This window comes from Elgaria multicarinata, chromosome 5 (genome assembly GCF_023053635.1).
Source record: "Elgaria multicarinata webbii isolate HBS135686 ecotype San Diego chromosome 5, rElgMul1.1.pri, whole genome shotgun sequence".
Classification (NCBI taxonomy): Eukaryota; Metazoa; Chordata; class Lepidosauria; order Squamata; family Anguidae; genus Elgaria; species Elgaria multicarinata.
The window spans coordinates 39,995,330-40,018,123 of NC_086175.1; the positions used below are offsets into that span (position 1 = coordinate 39,995,330).

The window sequence follows — 22,794 nt, forward strand, 5'->3', positions numbered from 1 at the left end:
TTTTTCTTGCCTCCATCCTCATCTGCCACCATTATGTGCTATGGTGGTTGTTGAGGGGGGCCCTGGGCTATGGAGCACTGAACATGTGCCTCAAAGTCCAACCCTAATAGAGCTGCTGCTTACCGTATATTGTCTTGCAAGAAGGTACTGACTAACAGAGTGCAGGAGACTTGTTAGCCTCCACTTTGGCCTCCCACTAATTTCTTCTTCAGGGGATATAGGATACTATATAGCAAGTTGTGTCCTATTTAAAAAAATATTCTCTGTGGAGAGGGGATGTTTGGTCTTTGTGAACTTGATGTTTGTTTTTGTTTCTGTCTTTTGTCTTGTGTCATTTTAAAAATGGGGTTTTAGATGAATTCCTCTCAAAATTAAGGGGGGGGGGGAAATACCCATAGCTGATAGACTTTTAATGTAGCAGATTAGATAACAGAACAGTAACTGCTTGGGGAAATGTAGCTTGATGAACCATGAAAGATCCCACTGTGAAGGAAATGGAAACCATGTCCTTCCAGGTGGCAGTGTTTACGATATACATTTTGGAACCGATCAGTTCATTATTTGCTGAGATTCATAGTATGACGTGATAGATTTTGTTGGTATGCTATGGAGATTAGCTCATACTCTAACCAATATTTTGAGCCTTGTGTGGCGCAGAGCGGTAAAGCAGCAGTTTCTGCAGCTGAAACTCTCCCCACGGTCTGAGTTCAATCCCAGCGGAAGCTGGTTTCAGGCAGCCGGCTCGGATTGACTCAGCCTTCCATCCTGCCGAGGTTGGTAAAATGAGTACCCAGTTAGCTGGGGGAAAGGTAATAACAGCCAGGGAAGGCAACGGCAAACCACCCCGCTATAAGGCCTGCCAAGAAAACGTCAGCGAAAAGCTGGCATCCCTTCAAGACTCAGTAATGACTCAGTGCTTGCACGAGAGGTTCCTTTCCTTTCCTCACCAATATTCCAGAAACTATTTCTTATCCCCAAGCTGCTCTATTAAATGCTGGAAGGTAGAAATATGTACTGCATCAGAAAGAATATACTGACAATCTCCCAAGAGGATAAGTTGTTATAACCAATTTTGCATAAGGTTTTCTTGTGTGTATACACTGATATTTAAAACTGTTATATTTCTTTAGCTAGTGTGAGATTTTTTTTTAAAAAAAAATCTAATGTGATGGAAATATGTGTGGTACTCTGTAATGTCCCAGTTATTAACTGTGGATCACGAAAGAGCCCTCCTTCATTCTCTGTTTGGTCCAGTTGAAGCTTCTACTTTTTGCCTGCTCACCAGACTCTTGTTAATTTTAGAGCTTGGTGAAGTGAGGCAAAGGCAATCAGTATGCAGTGGAGGCAGTCGCCAGTGAGCTCAGTTGACCCCAGAAGCTTGTCACCTGATCTGTTCATATAAAGAGGCTTTATTGCTGGTATGACTAGTTTCCTGACAGTTTCTTACATTCTGTGCAGTACTACAGCCACACCTACATGCCCTGGGCAATATCCAACTGTGTCATTCCACTAGCCCAAATCATGTCATAGACTAAGAGGAGAATCCAACTAATGTAACTTTGCACAAGCACAGTTACACAAGCGTAATGTGCAAGCACTTGCACATCAGAAAGATTCCGCAGAGCTACACTAGCACTATTTGAGTTTGTTGAATGACAGCATTGGATATTGCCCAAAGTTCACTGTGTGAGCTAATTTCTGTCTGTCTGAGAAATGAAGGTGATCTATTCTTCACTGTATATTACATAGACTCTGGAAATATTTTCGGGTTTGTCAGGAGCCAAATTGTGGCATAGGTATTTAAAAAAATAGTATGAATGGTTTGCTTAATAATTAGAAATGTAATTTCCACTGAAGCAAAAAAACAACTGTAATTGACCTTGCTGTGAGTTTCATCAGCTTTTACACTTGGGATGACTCATTGAATGTTTGTTTCAATTAATGTTATGATTAATCTAGGTCTACTTCCTTCTAAAAGTTCAAATAAACTACTATACAGTGTTATATTGCTGTAAAGTATATAACTTGTTTTAATATATAAATTGTCAAGCTATTCGTGTTCAGTGTAAATATAGCATTGGTATTTGTCAGAAACACAGTTATAAAATACAGATTCAATTTAGGTAGTGTACTAAGTCATGGTTAAGGATGTTTATCTATATTTTAATGTGATACTTTGAATTAACAAACCATGGTTTGTGATCAGCTAGAGAACCAGGCTTAGAAAATGGATTTGAATTGGTTTTGCAAATTGTTTGAACTTCGTTTTCAAACCATGGTTTGTGCTAAATTCGGGTTTTGGCATGATACCTGAATTAGCAGGCCACAGTTGCGAGCATTTCCCCTGCTCCGTAAAAATTAAAGCAGACAAGCAGCTCTAAACCTTATTTTGCTTATATGATTGGAGGCTTAAACTATAGTTTGGATTTTGCACTATGGTTAGTGCAAACCATGAATTGGTTTAATACGTAAGTTGAGTCGTTGATCCAATCTATGTTCTTTATTGCGAAACGTTTTGAGATGACCTGATTTAAGATAAATTACTAATAAATATTTCTAAACTGGTAATATGAATTAATTTTAAGATTACATACCTGTTTAATTATTTTTGCAGGCTTCTTTTCCAGGAAACTTGCAGCTAGTTCTTGTTTTGCGCCCAACAGGATTCTTGCACAGAACTCTCTTCGACATTACACTCAGATTTCGTAGAGATGACTATAAAATGAAGCTACCGGTTAGTGCTTAATTCATTTACTTCTGTTTTGTGATATGTTACTTTGAGTAGGCTGGTTAATAGCATACTGGAACAACAAAAAAGTGCAATTTTAATATATTGCTTCTTACTGCAATATATTTTCACATCAGGAATATATGAACTGACGTATCCATACACAAATGATAGCTTTAAAATATGTACATTGTGTTCCATCAAGCATTTACTTTGCCCTGTATTTTTATAGAAGAGATGTAGCTTCAGTGGAATTCACAGGTGAGAGCATTTCAAACTCCTTTCCAGGGATCTTTTATAAAGCACTCATGGCATGTTGCAAAAGCACAACACAATTAGTGGGGACAGAGCGACCATGGGCTCATCTACACCAAGCAGGATATTCCACTATGAAAGCAGTATATAAAAGGCAGGAGCCACACTACCGCTTTATAGTGGTATTGAAGTGCACTGACAACTGTTGAGGCCCATGACAGATACCATATACTGCTTTCATACCACTTTCATAGTGTTATATCCTGCTTGGGGTAGATGTGTCATGGGCCCCAACAGTTGCCAGTGCACTTCAGTACCACTATAAAGCAGTAGTGATGATCCTGTAGTGCACTTCAATACCGCTATAAAGCAGTAGTATGGCTCCTGCCTTTTATATACCACTTTCATACCGCTTTCATAGTGGAATATCCTCCTTGGTGTAGATGAGCCCCATGTTGGATACTGCCCAATGTGTTATTTTAAAAGCACAAATATTTTACCACACATTCTATTTGTTCAAAGATATAAACAAGTGCAAATGATTGTCTATGAAGATGTAAATTACTGCAGTGAGCACACAGCCACATATGGAGTGGATTTTTGAAGCATTTGCACTCATAAGGAAATTTTTACCACTCTGCTTTAGATTCGAGTCGGTATAGATCGGTGATTAAAATCATTCTCAACTTTGGGTGGATACTATAAATACCTCCCCTTATGTTTGCATGTCAACATGGTTGGTTGCTACTTTGTAATTGGACTTTGTCCACCCAAACCACTGACCTTCATTTCACTCTAAATGCATTGGTTCTAGTGGTTGCCAAGAGATCTCTTACTGCGTGGTTGTTCATCAAATCCATTCAAATACAAAATGGGTGATTAGCTACATCAGACAAAGCATGAGCAACTATAGGGATGAAAATTAAAGACAATTTACCTAAAGTAAAAGGCATTCTCTCAAAATGTGGACCTAAATGTAATGGAAAAACTCCCTGTTTGGCTTGGGTTGGTAATCTATTTTGGTATGCCTATATGGGAATCTACAACCGTCTTTGAAGGTTTGAATCAATGACATTCATCAGATCATTGCCATTACCCAATGCTGATGTACGTTTGCCTACAGCTAGTAAACACAATCTTTCCCTGTTCTTGGTTATTGCTTGGTGACAGTAGCCACAAAACGCAGTATGTCTGCCTCCATCCCACATGGGCAGTGAATATAATACATTATACTAAGCCTTTAGCTAATAATCTATTGTATGCTCTTTTACCAAGGTACTGCAACTTATCTGTATGTACATTAAACAGATATTTAAACAGATATTTTGTATGTTGCTGTCTTACACAAAAGAAAGCATCCATTCATCTGATTTGTATTCGTTTGAATACCATTTTCAGTAATTATCAAAACAAAACTTCTAAAAGAACCGTAACTTTATCCATTTTATGCTGTTGTTTCTGCGCTGTAGATCATAATGCTGAGCTCACTAACAGAGTTAAATAGCTACATTGACAGATCACAGCTAACTGAAGATCTTGGTGGCACTCTGGATTACTGCCACAACAGGTGGCTGACACATCGCTCTGTAAGTCATCTTTTATTCTATCTGGTTCTATCAATGGGCCCTTCTGTTGTACAGCCTGTGACTAATGGCATGGATTTATGAATACAAATTAAAATAGAATATATGAGAAGATGTCTCACAAAAACTTGGAAATCTCAGAGAAACATCATGACTTATGAATTTGGGAGTGGTGATTTCAGAGCTTGGAAATCTACAGGATGTTGCTGTCCCTAATGAGAAGCCAGAAGATATGCACCTAAGGCGCTAATGGTGGAGATACTTTTAATTACAAATGTTGACATTTACTTTAAGGCAGCATTTTTAGGCCTTTTACTTCTAGTGGTATTGTGATTGGTCACTTTTTATTTACCCTGTAAACATAATAAATTGCATTTGATTCTTGAGGGTCAATGTGTGTAATGTTTTGTAATCCTAAAGGCTATAGAGAGCTTTGCTCGAATGGTTAAGGAGAAGGCACAGACTCTTCGAGCCTTTGGGACTGAACTGGCAGAAACAGAGCTACCAAATGATGTAGAGTCCACCAGTTCCCTCCTTACAGCACATACTGAAAGCAAAGACAAAATGAAGGTATGTTAGTTATGCTATAGATGTGTAGTGGCTTGTGTTAGCAATGTCCAAGATGCTTTTATTAGACAGGTCCATCAACAGAACTTTAGCTTTGTTTGCCATATTACTGCCAGACATACTCAGTTACTTAGAATTCATTCTTCCTTTTAATGCTGAGTGTCATCTTCTTGCTAATATCCATTCCAGAAGCTTCTATAATTACATACCATTCAGAAATCCTTAAGAGACAATTTTCAAATCCAAAGATCTAGAATAATAATAGTAACAGTGTGAGATTTTCAATCTTAAAATAGTTGACTGTAATATTATCATCTCCTGCTTCTTTTCTTGCTTTCCTTTCTCTCTTCCTCACAACATCTTTAATTGGTGGGAAGGAGGGACTTAAACCCATACAAATTGTGGACAGTATCCAACACTGCCTGCACACTAGTGGAACCCAAGATTGGCATAGCAGAAGCTAGCAGATCTGGTAGAAATTGGAAACTAGCTAGGACACTCATTTCTGGAAGGGGGCAGGTCAGCAGTGCTTGCAGGAAGGGGCTCCGTTGGCTTGTCCCGTTCTAGAAATGAGCATTTTTGTTTATTTCTGGGGTTGCTACTGGGAGTGCTAGCTCCTGTTGCACTCCCAATAGGTCCTGCTAGCACAACAGCGGGAGCGCAGTGGCAATATTAGATACTGCCCAAAACATTTGACAGAGAAAAGCCTATAAAATGGCTTTTGTTTGTAACATTGCCTGTTCCAGTGTCTGGATTATTTATTAGAATCATTTATTTATAAGTATTTATTAGGAAAGGAATTGTTCACTTCTAAGTAAAAGCATTTGCAAAAAAACAAATGTTTACAGCACAGTTAGAGAAAGTAGAAGGTCATTTGTGTCAGAATAGCAAGAAAATAGACCAAATTCATCTTATTCCAAATTTAAGCAGTTGTATTGACATATATTATGTTATGCTTGTTAGCTGTTTTACTTTCTTTTAAAAATGTAGCATTGGGTGCTTTAACATTTATCATTAAAGGTGTACGAAGTATACTTAAAAGTGTTAGCATCCAGCTTTGGTGTTGGGATGCAGGAAACATCTGGATTTCTGTGTCTGTTCACCTAGTTTGGAGAAGAAAGGCAAGGGCTAGCTTTTCATGATAGTTCTGCTCCAAAGGAGATTTTGGGATGCCTATTTCAGAGCTACCCACGGTCTTGAATCCCCAAAGACACTGGTCATATGTGCAGCCCCCCCTTTTGAGTTTACTGGAGATTCACTAATGGTGGTGTTTCAGGTTCAGGGTTTTCCTTTTCAACTGTTTACTGGACAAATCTATCCCAAAAGTAGTTGGAGAGACAAGGCAGGATCTAAGCTTTTATCAGTAGCCTAATCCTTTTAAAATAAGATTCAGTTCTATTGTTTAGATGGTACTGCTATACACTACTCTCATCTGATGGTATAGCCTCTGTAAGTTGAATTCTCATAAAAACACATATATGACTTTCTAATTTTTTTTGCAGGAGGATCTGAAAATAGTATTACGAGAAGGCCAGGATATTCTCTATAGTATTACAAAACCAGTTCTTGAAAACCGAGAGTACAAAATGAATCCAGATCAAATAGAAAATCAAATTACTGTGGAAAGGTGAGGTAAACCAAGTATTCATTGCATATATTTGTGTTGTATGCCTGCTTTTCTATAAAGTACAATCTAATATCCAGTGCGAGCTGTCACATGCTCATTTTGATGCCTTTACAAAAGCCCAGTAAACATAGCGAGATAGTAGTTTTCATCCATTTATCCATGCCGTTTCCCCCTCAGCAAAAAACAAACCAAAAGGCCATTCACAGCTGTTGCACAGACTCAAAAGAAAGGTTTGCAGCTACATTGAACCTGGAAAACATGAAACAGTCTGGCAAACAATGGGCCAGGTCGCACAATATGGCAGGGTGTGCAGCCGCCATTTTGATCTTGCAGCCCTATGGTTGGGCCGATGAAATCTGAACCTGATCATTGTGGATTATTGCAATTCCCACTTAATTGCAAATCATGGGTTAAGCGATGTTTGTTTAACCCACAATGACCAGGTTCATGACATGGCACAACCTCCAAACAAGGTTTTCACAATCAAAATGGGTGTGGTGCATACCGCAGCTCATCATGAGTTGAATAATCCACAAAGAGCTGCTGTGTTATGTGAATCAAGTCTCAGCCTGTTCTCCACCTTGCACCGCTAATATTGTGAGGAACGGTGAGTTTTCTGAGGATGAGGACTCTGGGGATGAACAGCCACAGGCGGGACTCAGTACCAACTTGGCTGAGCAACAACCAGCAGAGGCCTCATCCAGTGCAAACTTAGAAGAGGAGCAAACAGACTTGTTACACGTGCCCTCGTTCAAACAGCAAAGGGCAGAGAAGGAGGCTTTACGCCGATCCAAGCGGATTGCTAATAAACGCCAGCTGAATAAGGAACAGCTGTGAGGCTGAGCTGGTGTATTTAGGTAGCAGGGCGCAGGCCAGCAAATTGTCAGAGCTTATCTGGTTTGCCTGGGAGAAGCTCTGGACCGTGTACCCTTGACCGTGCCGTGTTCCTGTTGGATCGTTTTGGACTCTGGACTTCTTGGACCCTGTGACTCTCTCCTGCCCTTTGAAACTTGGACTGGCTTATGGACTCTGGTGACTTGCTCTCTCGTGCCTTTTGAACCCTGGACTGTTCTATTTGGTGTTTAACTTGTGTGAATACACATTATTGTTTATCGTTTAGTGCTGTGTTGTCTGATTCTTGGCGGGCTTCCCAGTCTGGGCACTCTGCCCAAAGAGATAAGCGAAAGTGGCTGGCTACAGACCGGCTTCTTCAGGACAAATATAATAGCTTGGAAAAGTATTATTGTATAGAATATTTTATCCCATTAAAGAACCAGCATTTGTGCTGGTCTGGGAATGAGCATCAGCAGTGTAAAGAGTCCTCTGAAGGGGGGAGGTCTCAAAATCTCACCCATTAGGAAAGTTGCATATGTGATAAATATCTTTTCTACCTTTAAAGGTCTAACCTAAAAGCTGGTACCGACAGCTGTTTTGACTGTTAGAATCAGTGGAGGCTGGTGGCTCCGAATTCAGTGGGCTGTAAATCCATTCTGGCTTTCAGTCAGAACTAGCCAGAACTCTAAATCAGCCATAAATTTGAAGGAAGCTATCCAAGGTGCTGAACCTCCAAAATGGGTTCAGCACCTTGAATAACTCCTTTAGAGTTGTGGCTGGTTCTGACTGAAACCCAGAATGGATTCACAGCCCCACTTCAACTGGAGTTTCCAGCCTCCACTGGTTACATCATAGATGGCAAATCAATGACAGATTAGCTTTCCCATAAATTGCTGCTCAGGAAGTTGCTCTCAACATGCACCAACAGCTTCTCATGTTCTTCTCTTTGCATGAAGACTGCCTAAAACAGCCTCCTCCAACCCGGTGTCTTCCATAGGTGTGGGATTGAAACTCTCATCCCATGGCTAGGTTGGATAAGTCTGGCCTAAAAGAAGTAGAGTGGCTCAGTAAGTTATACTGAGTCTTTCTAGACTAATATGGTCTGATATTTCATACTCTCCATTAGTTGTAGGAATGTTCTCCACCTTGCACTACTAATAAGATAGTTTGGGAAAGTATTATTGTATAGAACATTTTTTCACATTAAAGAGTGAGCTAGATTCCAAAATAAGGACAACTATTCTATTTCACTGATTGTGTGCTGGGTAATCTCTTTTTTTCTTCCTTTTTCCTTTATTTAAGGCTTCTAGGTCAACTAGATGAAACAGAGACAGCCTTTGATGATTTTTGGCTGAAACACCAGCAGAAGCTTGAGCAGTGTTTACAACTCAGGCATTTTGAACGTGATTTCAAAGAGGTGATGACTGTTGATGTATAGGACATTTTAGACTAGTTAGCATCAACACAATTCAAAGACAGAGCTCTGAAATACTCAGAAATTTTATTACTTTGTTCTACTTTTGCTTTTCACTCTTTTTCATTTGAAATTTACTTTGCCTTATGTAGTACTGTGTAAAAGGATTGATCAATTATGTTTGTGATCATCCATAAAATATACAATTCGTCAAAGAGTGAATTGACAAAAATAATGTCAAAAATAATGTCAAAAATTGATTTTATACAAATATTATTTTAAATAATTCAAATATATAACTGGTGAAAAGCAATTGAAAATATATGAATGAGAGCTTGAAATCTAAGGATGCTTTAAATAAGAGACCTGCAGCTTCCCGGTATCGGCTTGGCCAAGCCTTACCCAACCTGGTGCTTTCCAGGTGTGTTGCAGTATGACTCCCATCATCCCCAACAAGCAAAGCCAATGATCATGTGCTGGATTATAGACTCCCTATGCACTGAACTATAGGCCCCATCATCCCAGTCAGCTGAATTATGTGTTAAAAGATCAAAAGACATTCAATGATTAAATGTTTTTCTTTAGCCCCAAAGAGTCATAATGGAGAGCTTTCCCAAATGAGACACTCTTTAGATTCACACATAAGTCTCAGTGCCAGAACAGGTTGCCAGCCTGACAGCTTTGCTTTATTGGTGAGATTAACAGAAATAGGATCTTGTTATTTAATTGATGATCCACCTACCTACCAAGGTAAATGTTGTTCTCCCAAGAGTGTGATTCCCCACCCACCATACCCAATCCAGCCATTCATTGATAAGTAGTATCTTTCATTTCAGGTCAAAGCAGCTCTAGATAGCGTGTCTGAGAAGTTATCTCATTTCACAGAAGTGGGAAATAGCTGTTCACATGTGGAGCACATTCTGAAAGACCTTGCCAACTTGGAAGAAAAATCGCATGTAAAGATTTGAAGTTTCTCCTTATGCCATATTTTTCAGTGAGCTGTATTTTTATTAAGAGATAATGCTACAACTTATGTTTCCCTGTCTTATCAAATATTAATAACCTCATATAGGAAGTTCTGGAAAAGGCCAGGATCCTAATATCTAAAGGTGATGAGTTCATACAAAATAGCCATTACGCTGTGGACTCTATTCTCCCTAAGTGCAATGAACTCCAACATCATTGTGACACTATTACTGCTGAGATGAATAAAAGGAGGGCCATCCTGAACCATTCATTTGAATTACATAGCCGGTTGGAGAAGGTAAATATAACTTCGTGTTTCTTCTCCCATTTACTGTTAAAGCTACAAATAAGTTGTAATCCTACCTGGAGAAGTCACAGTCAATTAATCTCATGCACAGGAGAGAACCTAGGCTCTTCCCTGAAAGAATGGGGCAAAATGCCTTACCAAAGAGTGAGATAAAGTCATTGGTCAAATTCAGTTAGCAGAAGGCAGTCCAGACATTGTGAAGAGAAGAGTAGAAAGCAAAACTAGCATAGTCAAGGAGCTGGGAAAATACTTACAAAGTCAAGGGAGCCTCATAGGAACAGGAGTAGGCACAATAAGGAACAGAGTCTGTGAACTGCACATAGAATCACAGCCTAAGTCCGCTGACAGGAAGAAGTTGGACAGGGAAAGGAAAGAGCAGGGCTCAGCCATAGCTTTAGGGGATGGAGCAAAGTAAAAAGCTGTAAAGTTTTTGGTTTTTGAAAGAGATGCAATGGCTTAGCTCTTGGAAGGTCTGTGGTTCAAGCCCACCCACAGTTAGGGCTCTGTTCAGCAGTTTTGAACCCAGTATATAAGAGGAGAGTGAGCCTCAGGCTGTGTTCAGGCAACACACTAGTCAACAGTGGAGCAATAATTAATTCAATAGATGTTTATCTGGGGGTACTTCCCACACACTATAATAATCAACCATGGTGTGGATTAGGATCAGCGTTGAGTTCACTATTAGTCCAGATGAGTTGACTCACTCATCCAATGCCCTCTCTCCCCCCTCTCAATCCTCCTACTAGTATCCCATCAGCATTGCTGCCAAAAATCTACCTCGCTGGCTGGACTAGAGCAGCAGCCACCACTTTGAACTCTCTTGCCTTGCGACTCTGTGGCTGACGAAATAATCAATGGTGGCCGAGGAAATAACTAGTGGTACCCTCCACACAACACAACTAGCGGTGGTTCAGATAGTCAACTCTGCACAGTGTTGATTATTTGCATTGGTTATTTCAGCTGTTGGTTAAAAAACTCTCTCCACACAACATGATAACCCATGGTGGGTTAAATAACCAACAATCGACTGGGGTCATGGTGTTGTCTGAACCTAGTTTCAGACACCGTGGGGCATTCTATTATATTCAGCGGTATATAAATGTTACAAATAAATAAATATTCTCCGACCAACACATTCTTTGTCCTTCCCCCTGCTCGCCATGTTGTGTTTGACAAAAAGAAGCTGGAATGCTTGTACAATTAGTTTGGAGGTAACGTTAATGGGTACAGTGATAGGACAATGCTAAAGAATGTGTGTGGATTCAGTGAGGCCAGGTGGAAATGAAAGGTTTCCCAGATTATTATTATTATTATTATTATTATTATTATTATTATTATTATTATTATTATTTATTTATTTATATAGCACCATCAATGTACATGGTGCTGTACAGAGTAAAACAGTAAATAGCAAGGCCCTGCCGCATAGGCTTACAATCTAATAAAATCATAGTAAAACAATAAGGAGGGGAAGAGAATGCCAACAGGCACAGGGTAGGGTGGTAATAAGGGTTGGTAATAAGATGGTAATAAGGGTTGAAGAAACAACTTTAAAAATAGAATCTAATCAAGGACACTTGAGAGAAATTCAATTCCCCATGCAGTTGGAATATTCATCCATACTCCCCAGCTGTGTAGGACCATACCACAGAGACATGGCTCCAAAACTGCTCTGTATGAATATGTGTATGTATGACAAAGAGAAGGCTGTAGCCCCTTTGCCATTCTCAGCCTTTGGGGCTTTCCTCAGAATCTCTTCAAGAGTTTCTCTCAGGGCTAAACTACAAGTTATCTTAATTGTGTTTTATTCTGGCCTTGACTGCAGAGTTTATTTGTTCTTCACAAACAGCCATGTGGAGGATTTTAGAGATCCTTACAAACAATTCTAGTAAAACAAATTTAGTAATTTTGGCAATGAAAATTGAAGGCATAGGGCGGCTGTTTTCAGTTAGGAGTGCTGCAATGGGCAAAGGGTTAAATTCCCTACTATTTCCACACTAGGTTCCTGATCCAGATAACAGTTGGTGTGGGGGATGGGTGGGGGAAAACTGCACTCAAGGCAAGAGGAGCTAAGGTGACATGTTGTTTGGGCCCTCAGCTCTCCTGCTTCAGAACCATCAGAAATTAATCTTCCCTTCCAACTGTCACTCTCTGCAGCCAGAATTCCAGCCCACTTATCCCCCCTTCACTTTAGAATTCACAGGTTTGCCTCAGATGGATGCAAGAGCTCTTACAGTTCGCGCTCAAACGCAAGCACAAGCAGCCTGTAAATAGTGTCGTCAAATCTCACTATTACCAGGAGATAAGCCATTTGGGGGCTTATAGCTAACAATGTTATAATTCATATGGATTTTCAGTTTCATCGCTTTCAATATATTGCTAAATCTTTTCAGTTAAGGTTATTAACTGCAGATGTGTGTGTGTGTGTGTTTTCTGTCTCCTTGGTATGTTTGTAGTCCATGAAATGGTGTGACGAAGGAATTTACCTGCTGGCTTCACAGCCTGTTGACAAATGCCAGTCTCAGGATGGAGCAGAATCAGCTTTACAGGAGATTGAGAAGTTTTTGGACACTGGTGGAGACAATAAGCTCAAGGAGCTGAATTACTTGTACAAAGAATATGAAGTCATCCTTAGTGAGGAACTAATGGTAATCTTGATAATGAGTTTTGATAGTCATGAATATAGGCACATATGGGGGCATGTACAAGTAATAATTTGGAACATTCTGTTTGAAACCATTCTTGATAGTAGCACTAACAGCCATAAACTGTGTTACCAATATCCTACTGTGTGTGATGACTTATAGCTACACACACAAAGCTATGTAACTATTAAAGTAACTTAGCTCCACTCTCCATCAAAGGCATGCTTGAAACTCCATGGCCTTCCCTACTATGAGACACAGCTGGGCCTGACTTTGTCCCTGTCTTAAAGCTATTATTTTCAAAGTACTTAACAAGACATGCATATATACTGGAGCTAGACAATTGTGGTTACTCACTCACAGACACATTGGCTTGCATCCGAATCCTGCTTGTGTTAGCAGGTCTGCTCACAAATGAGGTGTTTGGTCACCATTTTTTTCCTCCATGACTGCGGATCCTCCAACCACCCTCCCAAAAGTTCTTGCGGGTGGGGGGACACTCCAAGAGCATCATGTGGGACTGCAACCGTGGGGAAACATCAGCAGCATCACCCAAACTCTTCACTTTTTGAAAGTGGTTTAGCATCTTAAATGCAGAATCTTAATTCAGTTGCTTAGAATCTTGTTCAAAGAATCTTAGTTGGCATAATGAGTGATAATCTTAAATTTTAAAGCTGAGCATATCCTTTGTGATTCGTGGTTATGTTTGAAAGTGAGTGCATTATGAATTGAGTTATGTGTTAACTGGTATGCATGAGTAGGAAGGCTGCTCAAATTTTTTTAAAATAAATAAATAGAAGCATGACAGGCAAGGTTTAAAGATGGTGATGGAATTTTGGGTTTTATTACAGAAACATATAGAAAAAGTGTTTCAGAAACAGGAAAGTATGGAAGAAATGTTTCAAAAGAGGCAAATCAGTCTTAAGAAACTGGCAGCGAAGCAGACTCGTCCAGTTCAGCCAGTAGCACCTCGTCCAGAAATCCCTCTAAAATCACCGTGTTCATCTCCAGGTAAGCAAGTAAGCAACTGTTGAAATAAAAAAAATCATTGATCTTGCAAGTATAATTGCTTTCTTAAGCTGAGATGTGCTCCAGTTTCAATGGCTGGATTCTATTTCACATACCAGGTCTTCAAAGAGATTCTGAAGATCCATCCAGCCCCGACAATCGCATGGTCCGGAGAAATAACTTCAGAAGAACCAAGGTAGGGGTGTGGGTGTGTGGGTGTAATTGTTGAAATGTTAAACTTGCTCATTCCATTGCTAGGGTGTTATGGGAACAGGAAAAATTTCAAACCATCATTTTTGTAAGAATTTCAAAGACTTTACATGTATTTGAAACTGTAACCATAAGTTTGTAAACTCTGAAGCAGTACCTTCAAATTGACTTGATCAGAATTCAAATATCAATATATATATATATACACACACACACACACACACACTTAATAGGCTACTATCTACAGAATTCGGCATGCCATTGCTTCCCTAAAAATAATGGTTTTTTTAATTAATTCTCATCCAGTTTTTAATAATATAAATGTATTTGTTGCATTTATCTTTTTAGAAGTGGCTTTTTGAGCTGAATTCTGTGTTGGGAATGAAGGTCCAACTATGTTTTATTCCAGCAGTATTATATTGTACCTACATAACATTAACCTGAGCTGCTCCTCCGTTCTGAAGTGTTCTCAGGAAGTGTGAGGAGACGCAGGAAGAAAGGGGTGGGGGAACTTAAGCCTTTCTGTGCTTTCCACTCCTCCGCTGGAACTCCACCCCATTGGGATTTAAGAACCATGTTTGCCTCACAAGCATGGGTCTGGAATTCCACAGTAGGGAAAGCAGACGAAGGGTTGAATTTATCGGGGAAATGGCAGGTGGGGATGAGATGGGGAAGGCTAAGCCCACTCATGCACACGATGGGCATGTTTGCACAGCACGCCAGTCCACAACGGGTGAGGTTGGTTCACCCAACAAACAATTGGGGTTGACTTGGGTTGTTTCCTCCCTCCTTCTGCCTTGGTCCCCTAGCTGGCTCTGCCCAGTATCCAAGGGACTTGGTGGCAGAACCTGTCGTCTGCCACCAAGTCCCCTGTTCCTGCTCTAGTCGCAATCCAGATCATGATCAGAGCCCCCTTTTTAGGCAAAAACGAGCCCAGGAAATTTCATCCACATTTTCCTGGCCCTGGGGAACGTGAGCAAATGCACACATTCCCTTTTAAAATCCAGTTATACACAGTTGCGCAACTGCAGCTATTCAGAATATAGAGACTTGCCTTGCCTGGACCCAGTGTGTTGTAGTTGTCAAACATACAAGGTAACAGTCAAGATTGTTTTGACAGCCTTGCACAGTTGACAGGTGGGGAAACAGGATGGACATCACCCCTGTAGCAGGGTTATCCCCAGGATGCAAACAGTTGCCTGGACCCTTGGGAGTGCCCTGCTAAGAATCTCCTATTGCCCAAGCCCCCAGCCTGAGCTGTCAAACTAGAAGCACTTGCTGCTTTTCGGAGTAAAAAAAGGGCCTAAAAATATGTATGTTGCTTTTTCTATGATTCTGTTTGCTTTTTCTTCTTGTTTCAGAGTGAAATAAATGAAATCCATCATAATAGAGGTGGATCTGTGATGGATGATGAAGAAAATCTAGCTGTTTTACGGAAGTGAGTGCAACTTTACATACCAAAGCAATTGTACTGTTAGACTACCATATTAGAGCCCTCTACTGTGGTTACATTCAGGACTTATAAGCATTTAGCACAGAACAAACAATTTCACTAAAAGGTGGGATGAGTAGTGAACGTTCAACTCAAACATATTAAACGAGATGTAATAATCCATGGAATTCTAACCTGCGACGTGGCAATTTAACTTCATTCATCTTTATGGGATGGGATAATAACATTCTGATAGCATGTTATTTGGTTTCAGTGGTACTAAGCTTGCCAAAATATGATTAAATTTATTCAATTGTGAACAGTTCTGCAAAATCTCATGCAAATTCTTTGTATTTGCTAGTCTATACTCAAGATTACCAGTACTCAATTGTCCAAGAAATACATGAAAGGCTTTGAAATATCAGCATCCTCTTCTTGTCTCATGTATTTCTTATGTTCACAGACATGTAATTAATGAACTTCTTGAAACTGAACGAGCTTATGTTGAAGAACTTCTGTGTGTCCTTGAGGTAGGTGTTTTAGATCTGTAGCCGTGCTGCATCTAAATACGTTTCTTGAGTCATCCTGCAGTGCAGTACACAATCCCAAACATGGATGTGTGTGTGTTTCCTAAACAGCTTTAGAGCTGAGCCAATTTTTTGTGGGGTTTGAGTGTGGGGGAGGGAGTTGCAGTGACCTTTCAGGACACACATTTTTTTTCTGCGAGAGAGCAGGTCAACCCTAGAAAGAATTGCCTTTTGCTATGAAATTGGGATCTGTTCCCCTCTCCCTCTTGGCAAAGTACTTGCCAAGAGAAGGGAAGGGATCCTGCTTGGCTCTACACCTTGCTGGGCATTCCCTCCCATAAGTAGGTTCCGGAGCATCTTTTAAAGGAACTCAATATGAGAAGCCAAGTCTTCCTCTTCTCTTGCCAAGACAGGGTGGATTGTGTTCATCAGAATACTGCTGATTAGTTCAGTTTCTTCACTACTGTTCAGCTGCCTCATGAAAGACTACTAATGTGGGAGGAGAGACTTTGGGCAGGTAAAGTGCCCCCAAATCTCCACCATTTGGCTTACTTCTAGATAGTGTTTTGGGTTTTTTTGGTGGGGGGAGGGAGTTGTTGCACTTTGACCTTCATATTTTAGTGGAGGTTATTTTTGCCAAGGGAGAAATGCAATTGAAAAGAGCATCCCCACAGAGACCAAATTCCCCCTTTCTGCCATAATGTTTGGAAGTACTTCCCAAGAAGATTGGGGCAATCAAATATAGTCTCTGTATTCCTGGTGTTAGTGGATGTGGCCTTGATGTGTACTGCCGAGTGCTGTGGCATGGAAGGAGGAACTGGAGTGCCACTTTCAACAACATTTTATGACAAAAACATGTTCCAGCCCTGAGCTAAAATCTCCAGGACTAGGGACCAGCTACTTCTGACTTATTTCCCTTTCTAAGCCAGGTGTTTTATGTACACCACTAAAAGGAAAATATTCTGTGGCAGTGGCTAATGAGGAACATGAGTACATACTTGAAGTGCAGATTAAAACAAGTTTGTACGTCTTTCCTGCTGTGTGGAAAAGCTAAAGAATAGGCTCTGGCTTTGTTGCCTACAGCAGATGTCATAAACAGGAACTTGTGTCAGGAAGGAAGAAGAAAGAACAATTGGCTTGAAAGGTCATAGCACAAGATTCTGTAGTCATTGTGGTCAGCTCTGGAACCGAAACATTAAAATTACCAGCTGTATACAAGGTTTATAAATAGTTATCATTTACAAGTTCAGAAAGTAATAGTTCAGAATTTTTTTTCCCTTAAAAATAAAGCTTCTGTTTTTATCTAGAAGATTTGTTTCTCAAAATTAACTGTTCATAGACTCTAGAATGAATTCATGCAGAATTGGCCTGAATTGGGCTAGTATTAAGAGCAACAGATACCATAGTAGAAATTTGAACGTTTTTTAGTTGATGTTGAAATATTGCTGTGTGTTTATCAGCTTTGAGCAGGCTGGACTTGCCGGGAAATTGGAACGAAATGCAAGCGATTAATCTGCTTCCCTTTTGTATTGCAGGGCTACGCTGCAGAAATGGACAATCCCTTAATGGCACATCTCATTTCACCAGGGCTGCAAAATAAGAAAGATGTTTTGTTTGGAAATATGGAAGAAATCTATCACTTTCACAACAGGTTAAGATTGTGTCCTATACACACACATTCAAGCATTAGTAGCAGGAAATAAAAAACAAACAAAAATCCTTTTTGTACACATTCGAATACTAAAGCGTTTGTTCTTAAAATACATCACAATCCCAGATTATTTGCAGAGCTGTAGGCAAGTTAGTCTGCTACAGCAAAAGTAACAAAGATTCTTGTGGCATCTTGAAGACTAATAAATTTATTATGGCATAAGCTTTTGTGCATTGCGTCCACAAAAGCTTATGCCATGATAAGTTCATTAGTTGTTGTGATGCCACAAGAATCTTCGTTGTTTTTACAGATTTTGTTTCCTTTATAATGTCCATATACAACATACCTAACGGAAATACAGTAGTTAATCTCTTCTTTCCTTAGTCCTCAAGAGTAGTCCCCATATCCCAGTAATCATAACGCTTAGCATTTTTACTCGGTTCCTTTTTGGGACCCCATGAAAATCATAATTGTATATGCACTCACTCAATATCTATTTGGTGAAACAACAATCAAAATGGAATTTCCCAGTAGGAAAGTGCTAGTTTAGCTTCTTTTCCCATTGTTCTTGTAAAGTCTTTTCATTGTTCATTCTAAACAACTAGGGCCTAATCTACACCAAGCAGGATATTGCACTATGAAAGCAGTATGAAAGCAGTATATAAAAGGCTGGAGCCACAACAAGCAGAATATAACGGTATGAAAGTGCTATATGGTATAAGTGCTTCAATGGGCCCCAACAATTGTCAGTGCACTTCAATACTGCTATAAAGCAGTAGTGTGGCTCCTGCCTTTTATATACCACTTTCGTAGTGGAATATCCTGCTTGGTGCAGATCTGACCTAAGTGATTTTTGTTGAGTTATCATACCTCTACATATTCCAGATCTGTGCATGTAAGAATTTGAATTGAATGGGGTGTGGGTGTAAATATGCATGGTGCAGTTTTCCAAAGGATACAAATAATGTGTTCACTTATTTTTGTCTCTTTTTCTCTTCTATATTCTTTTTTTTTCATACTGTCAAAATTAAGTTAAGCTCTTTATGTTAAGGCCTTGTCTATTTTGATTTTGCTAGTCAATAATGCACATGTACATCAGTGGATGTTGTAGATATTTGTAGGTTATTTCATCATATTATCTAATAAAATAACATTGTTTTCTTTGTAGAATATTCTTGAGAGAACTAGAAAATTACACAGAATACCCAGAACTGGTAGGAAGGTGTTTCCTTGAAAGGGTAAGTAGCACAAAGATAAGGGAACACTGACTTGCTTTGCATGTAACAGCAGTTCCTGGATTGTTTAACCCAGGACTTGCCATACCTGAGCAGGAACAAGCAAGTGTGCTGACTCCCACACACTCGTTGCATCCTCCTTCAATCAGCAGCCCAAGAACACCCTGTTCCTGAGTTGTCATGTCGTCTGAATCCAGGGATTCTGGGTTGCTTAGGGGTTAAACAAGCCAGAATGAACCCAACAAGCCATAAATAACCCAGAGTTCCTGGGTTCAGATTTCATGAAGACGCCCATTCCTGTCTTACTAATTGAAAGCAGAAACAACAAGTGTATAGGAGACAGCACACTCACTTACTCCTGCTCAGCTGTGGCAATTCCTGAATTAAGGAACCCAGAAATTGCTGTTACTTATGAACTGGTCCATTGTGTTTGGCCCTACACTGGCAGACTGCTTTCCTGCTCATGGGATGTTGGGGACAGAGTCCATGTGTGCACTGCTGCCTCAATTTTAGCACTCACACATTCAGAAGAAAGCGTGAAGAGGACTTATCTCAACCGATTATATGAACTGTCTCTTACTGTGTTGAACTTTTTGCAGTATCTTGCTCAGACACTGAAGTTTGTTGCATATTTAGAGGGGAAGGTTAGAATCCAGATTGCTGCTAGCTAATGAGAAATGGCAGGTGAATCCAGTTGAGTTCCATTATTGTTTTCCTATATCTATGGCTTATGTTGTGTAATGCAGGTTTTTCAAATTTCCCATATGGGAATCATAGCAACAAAAACAAGAATAAACAGGAAAAACAGTGATCCAATATCATTACCAGGTATATCTAATCAAAATGGTCATGCCTATTTTAACATTCAGTTAGTAATATTCTCATTGTAGGTGGGACTGGTTTCTCCATACTTAAACAAAGTATAGTATATAGTTCTTTTCTCTCAATTTCAGATGGAAGACTTTCAGATTTATGAAAAATATTGTCAAAATAAGCCTCGATCTGAAAGTCTTTGGAGGCAGTTCTCAGACTCTTCTTTCTTTCAGGTATTCTTTATTTTATTGAAAATGCATTCATTAGTTAATTAGCATTGTTTTCAATAAATCTCATGGAATAATTTTGTTTACCATTCTTCCGTCATGAATATTTTCATAGGAGTGTCAAAAAAAACTTGATCACAAGCTAAGTTTGGATTCCTATTTACTGAAACCTGTTCAAAGAATAACCAAATATCAGCTATTGCTAAAGGTAGGAATAACACTATTTTAACTGCGCCCATATTTAATTTCGGAGAGATTGCCTTAAGTTTTGTGATGATGACAAGGCAAATCCCCACTATGAATAAGGGTTTGTCTAGTGACACCTCTACAATTTATAATTTATACAGCATTTGTAATATGCAAGATACTTTACAGTATTGCTGCTGACCTTAGCAGCAGTCTTGTGAAAAGAAGATAATTCTGAATTCTGCTCAGGGGGCACTTTCACCAGCAGAATAAGGGGAAGACAAATTCTTTTGGTTTTCCACATCCCCCTGTATGCCCTCTGCTCATGAGAGTTGGGGGACCATCTAGGATCATGTGGGAGGTAGGCTGGGGGCTACACGGGGAGGGGGGAATTGGCCAAAGTTGCCTTCCCTAATTTCCACCAATGGGATCCTTCTGCTGAATCAAGAGCCTTCCATGGACAGAAAGAGTCCTTCCATTTTCAGATGATGAAATCTAGATCCAACCCTAAGTATTCTTCCCCAGATGGAAAACTGATTTTGGGAGATTGACCAAACTATAAGAAGTGCAGGGAAAAGATCGTACTTGAACCAAAGAGTTCCAGCTCAAACTCCTTCAGGCTATCTCCAACTCTACTCTACTCTAACCATTTATTTTACAAAGTTATTAATGCCCATTTATTTTATGATATACTGTAGAAACTTTCTTGTTATTTTGAGAGAATTCCTTCCTCTTGAGGTTCATGAGGTGGCATATGCAATTCTTCCACAGGAAATGTTAAAATACAGTAAAAATTGTGAAGGTGCTGAAGATCTCCAAGAGGCACTGACATCAATACTGGGAATTCTAAAAGCGGTGAATGATTCCATGCATCAGATTGCAATCACTGGCTATGATGTAAGTCATATTATTTTAAAAATTCATATTGTAGAGAGATACAGAAGGAACAGTAAGAAAATGTAAGCAGAAGTGCAAATATTTTCTACAACACTTTGCTTTTTCCACTTTTTACCTTAAATATGCATAATCTCCCTAATTCATTTGTTCTGTTCTCACAGTGAGGGAGGAGTAGAAAACGTGTAAGAGGCGCAAGCCTGTATTCTACCCCTAATCTCCCTTGGTATAATCCTGGGTTGTTCCGTAATACTAGTATCCAGCATGTAGTGAACCTCAAAAGAACAGTCTGTGTGTATATGATGTGTGTGTGTTTCCTTTCTCATATACATTGAGATGACTTCTAACAATAGAGATAGATATTGGAAAATGTGAGCTCTCCTACTAGTTGTCATAGGATTGCCAGGTCTCCCAAGGAAGAGGCTCAGAGGCAGACCATGAAACCTCTTGGAGTACGTGCCTGGTGACACTTGGTGATGGTGTTTTTAAAAGAGATCTCAAGCCTCTGCGATTGAATCCCAATGCAGCAATATTCCTGCCTCTCCTATGTGTTTCCAAAAACACATAGAAAAGACAGCAATATTCCTGCACTGGCAGACACCGGTGTGGTGTCTGCCTCACTTCCACATAAGGAGAAAGATGCCAAGGTTGGGAAAACATGATAATGGTTTAAAATTCGGAATGAAAGACAGGGCTGGAGGTGCAGCATGCAGGCCCTATAGAAAATATTGTTCTCCCTCATCCCATCTGTCTCCGGACTGCAGTTTAAATCTTTCCACTAAATATCCTAAGGAGGAGAGTTTAGGTTAACTTTAGGTTAAAGTTAAACGATTTAACTTTAGGTTAAATCGTGAGACCTGCCAACCCTGTGCAGTGGTCCAGATATTCGTGGCTCTCCATTTCTTCAGCGTAAAAGTCCATGGGCTCGACTAGGGGGAGGAACCCTAGAGCCAACATTGTAATGGCTCTGCAGGAGAAAAATCCAGGCTTAGTGTTTGCTCTGCCACTGGGCTTCCTTCCTTTCCAGGCCAGAGTGATGAAAGGCCAAGAAGACATGCAATTATTATTGACCATGTGTAAACGTTTCTGCTGTGTTTGTTTTTTAAGGGAAACTTGAATGAACTGGGCAAGCTTCTAATGCAAGGATCCTTCAGTGTATGGACTGATCATAAAAAGGGTCACTCAAAAGTGAAGGACCTGGCACGATTCAAGCCAATGCAAAGGCACCTCTTCCTCCATGAAAAGGCAATATTATTCTGTAAAAAGAGAGAGGAAAATGGAGAAGGATACGAAAAAGCACCTTCATACAGCTATAAACACTCCTTAAATGTAAGGTATTTTTTAAAAAAACATTCTACTAAATAGTAGAGTAAAAGTATTAACAATTTGGTTGCATTAACACAGTAATATTACTTTTGATTACTAAATCAATCCCCTTTCCTTGGTATAAGTCACATAGAACAGGCTGAAGGGTATTTGAAGTTTGAAATGTTAAAATTCACCGTATGAAACATGGCTGTTTCAGGACCTTTCTAACTTATGTTGCATTCTTACTGAAAAATTGAACACTAAGCCAAAATCTAGCAAAAGTTGGTCACAACTAAGTCCCATTGAAATAAACTAGACTTGGGTTATTCTTGTTGTTGTTGTTGTCTCCTTTTCCTGTTTCTTGACAGACTTGTAGA

General features: G+C 39.7%; 1 protein-coding gene across 7 annotated transcripts in view; it reads left to right on the top strand.

Annotated features, from left to right (window-relative positions):
* The window catches only part of MCF2L (MCF.2 cell line derived transforming sequence like), a 123,059-nt gene that overhangs the window by 84,870 nt on the left and 15,395 nt on the right, over nt 1–22,794 (top strand). For all 7 annotated transcript variants that reach the window (XM_063126158.1, XM_063126159.1, XM_063126162.1 and 4 more), the window contains 18 exons: nt 2,615–2,734; nt 4,453–4,569; nt 4,987–5,136; nt 6,636–6,760; nt 8,897–9,011; nt 9,845–9,964; nt 10,081–10,272; nt 12,738–12,929; nt 13,778–13,937; nt 14,054–14,130; nt 15,506–15,582; nt 16,040–16,106; nt 17,639–17,754; nt 18,923–18,992; nt 19,943–20,035; nt 20,145–20,237; nt 20,987–21,112; nt 22,217–22,438. In XM_063126158.1, coding sequence (XP_062982228.1) covers nt 2,615–2,734; nt 4,453–4,569; nt 4,987–5,136; nt 6,636–6,760; nt 8,897–9,011; nt 9,845–9,964; nt 10,081–10,272; nt 12,738–12,929; nt 13,778–13,937; nt 14,054–14,130; nt 15,506–15,582; nt 16,040–16,106; nt 17,639–17,754; nt 18,923–18,992; nt 19,943–20,035; nt 20,145–20,237; nt 20,987–21,112; nt 22,217–22,438 — 2,232 coding nt within the window. The remainder of the gene's footprint in view (nt 1–2,614; nt 2,735–4,452; nt 4,570–4,986; nt 5,137–6,635; nt 6,761–8,896; nt 9,012–9,844; nt 9,965–10,080; nt 10,273–12,737; nt 12,930–13,777; nt 13,938–14,053; nt 14,131–15,505; nt 15,583–16,039; nt 16,107–17,638; nt 17,755–18,922; nt 18,993–19,942; nt 20,036–20,144; nt 20,238–20,986; nt 21,113–22,216; nt 22,439–22,794) is intronic.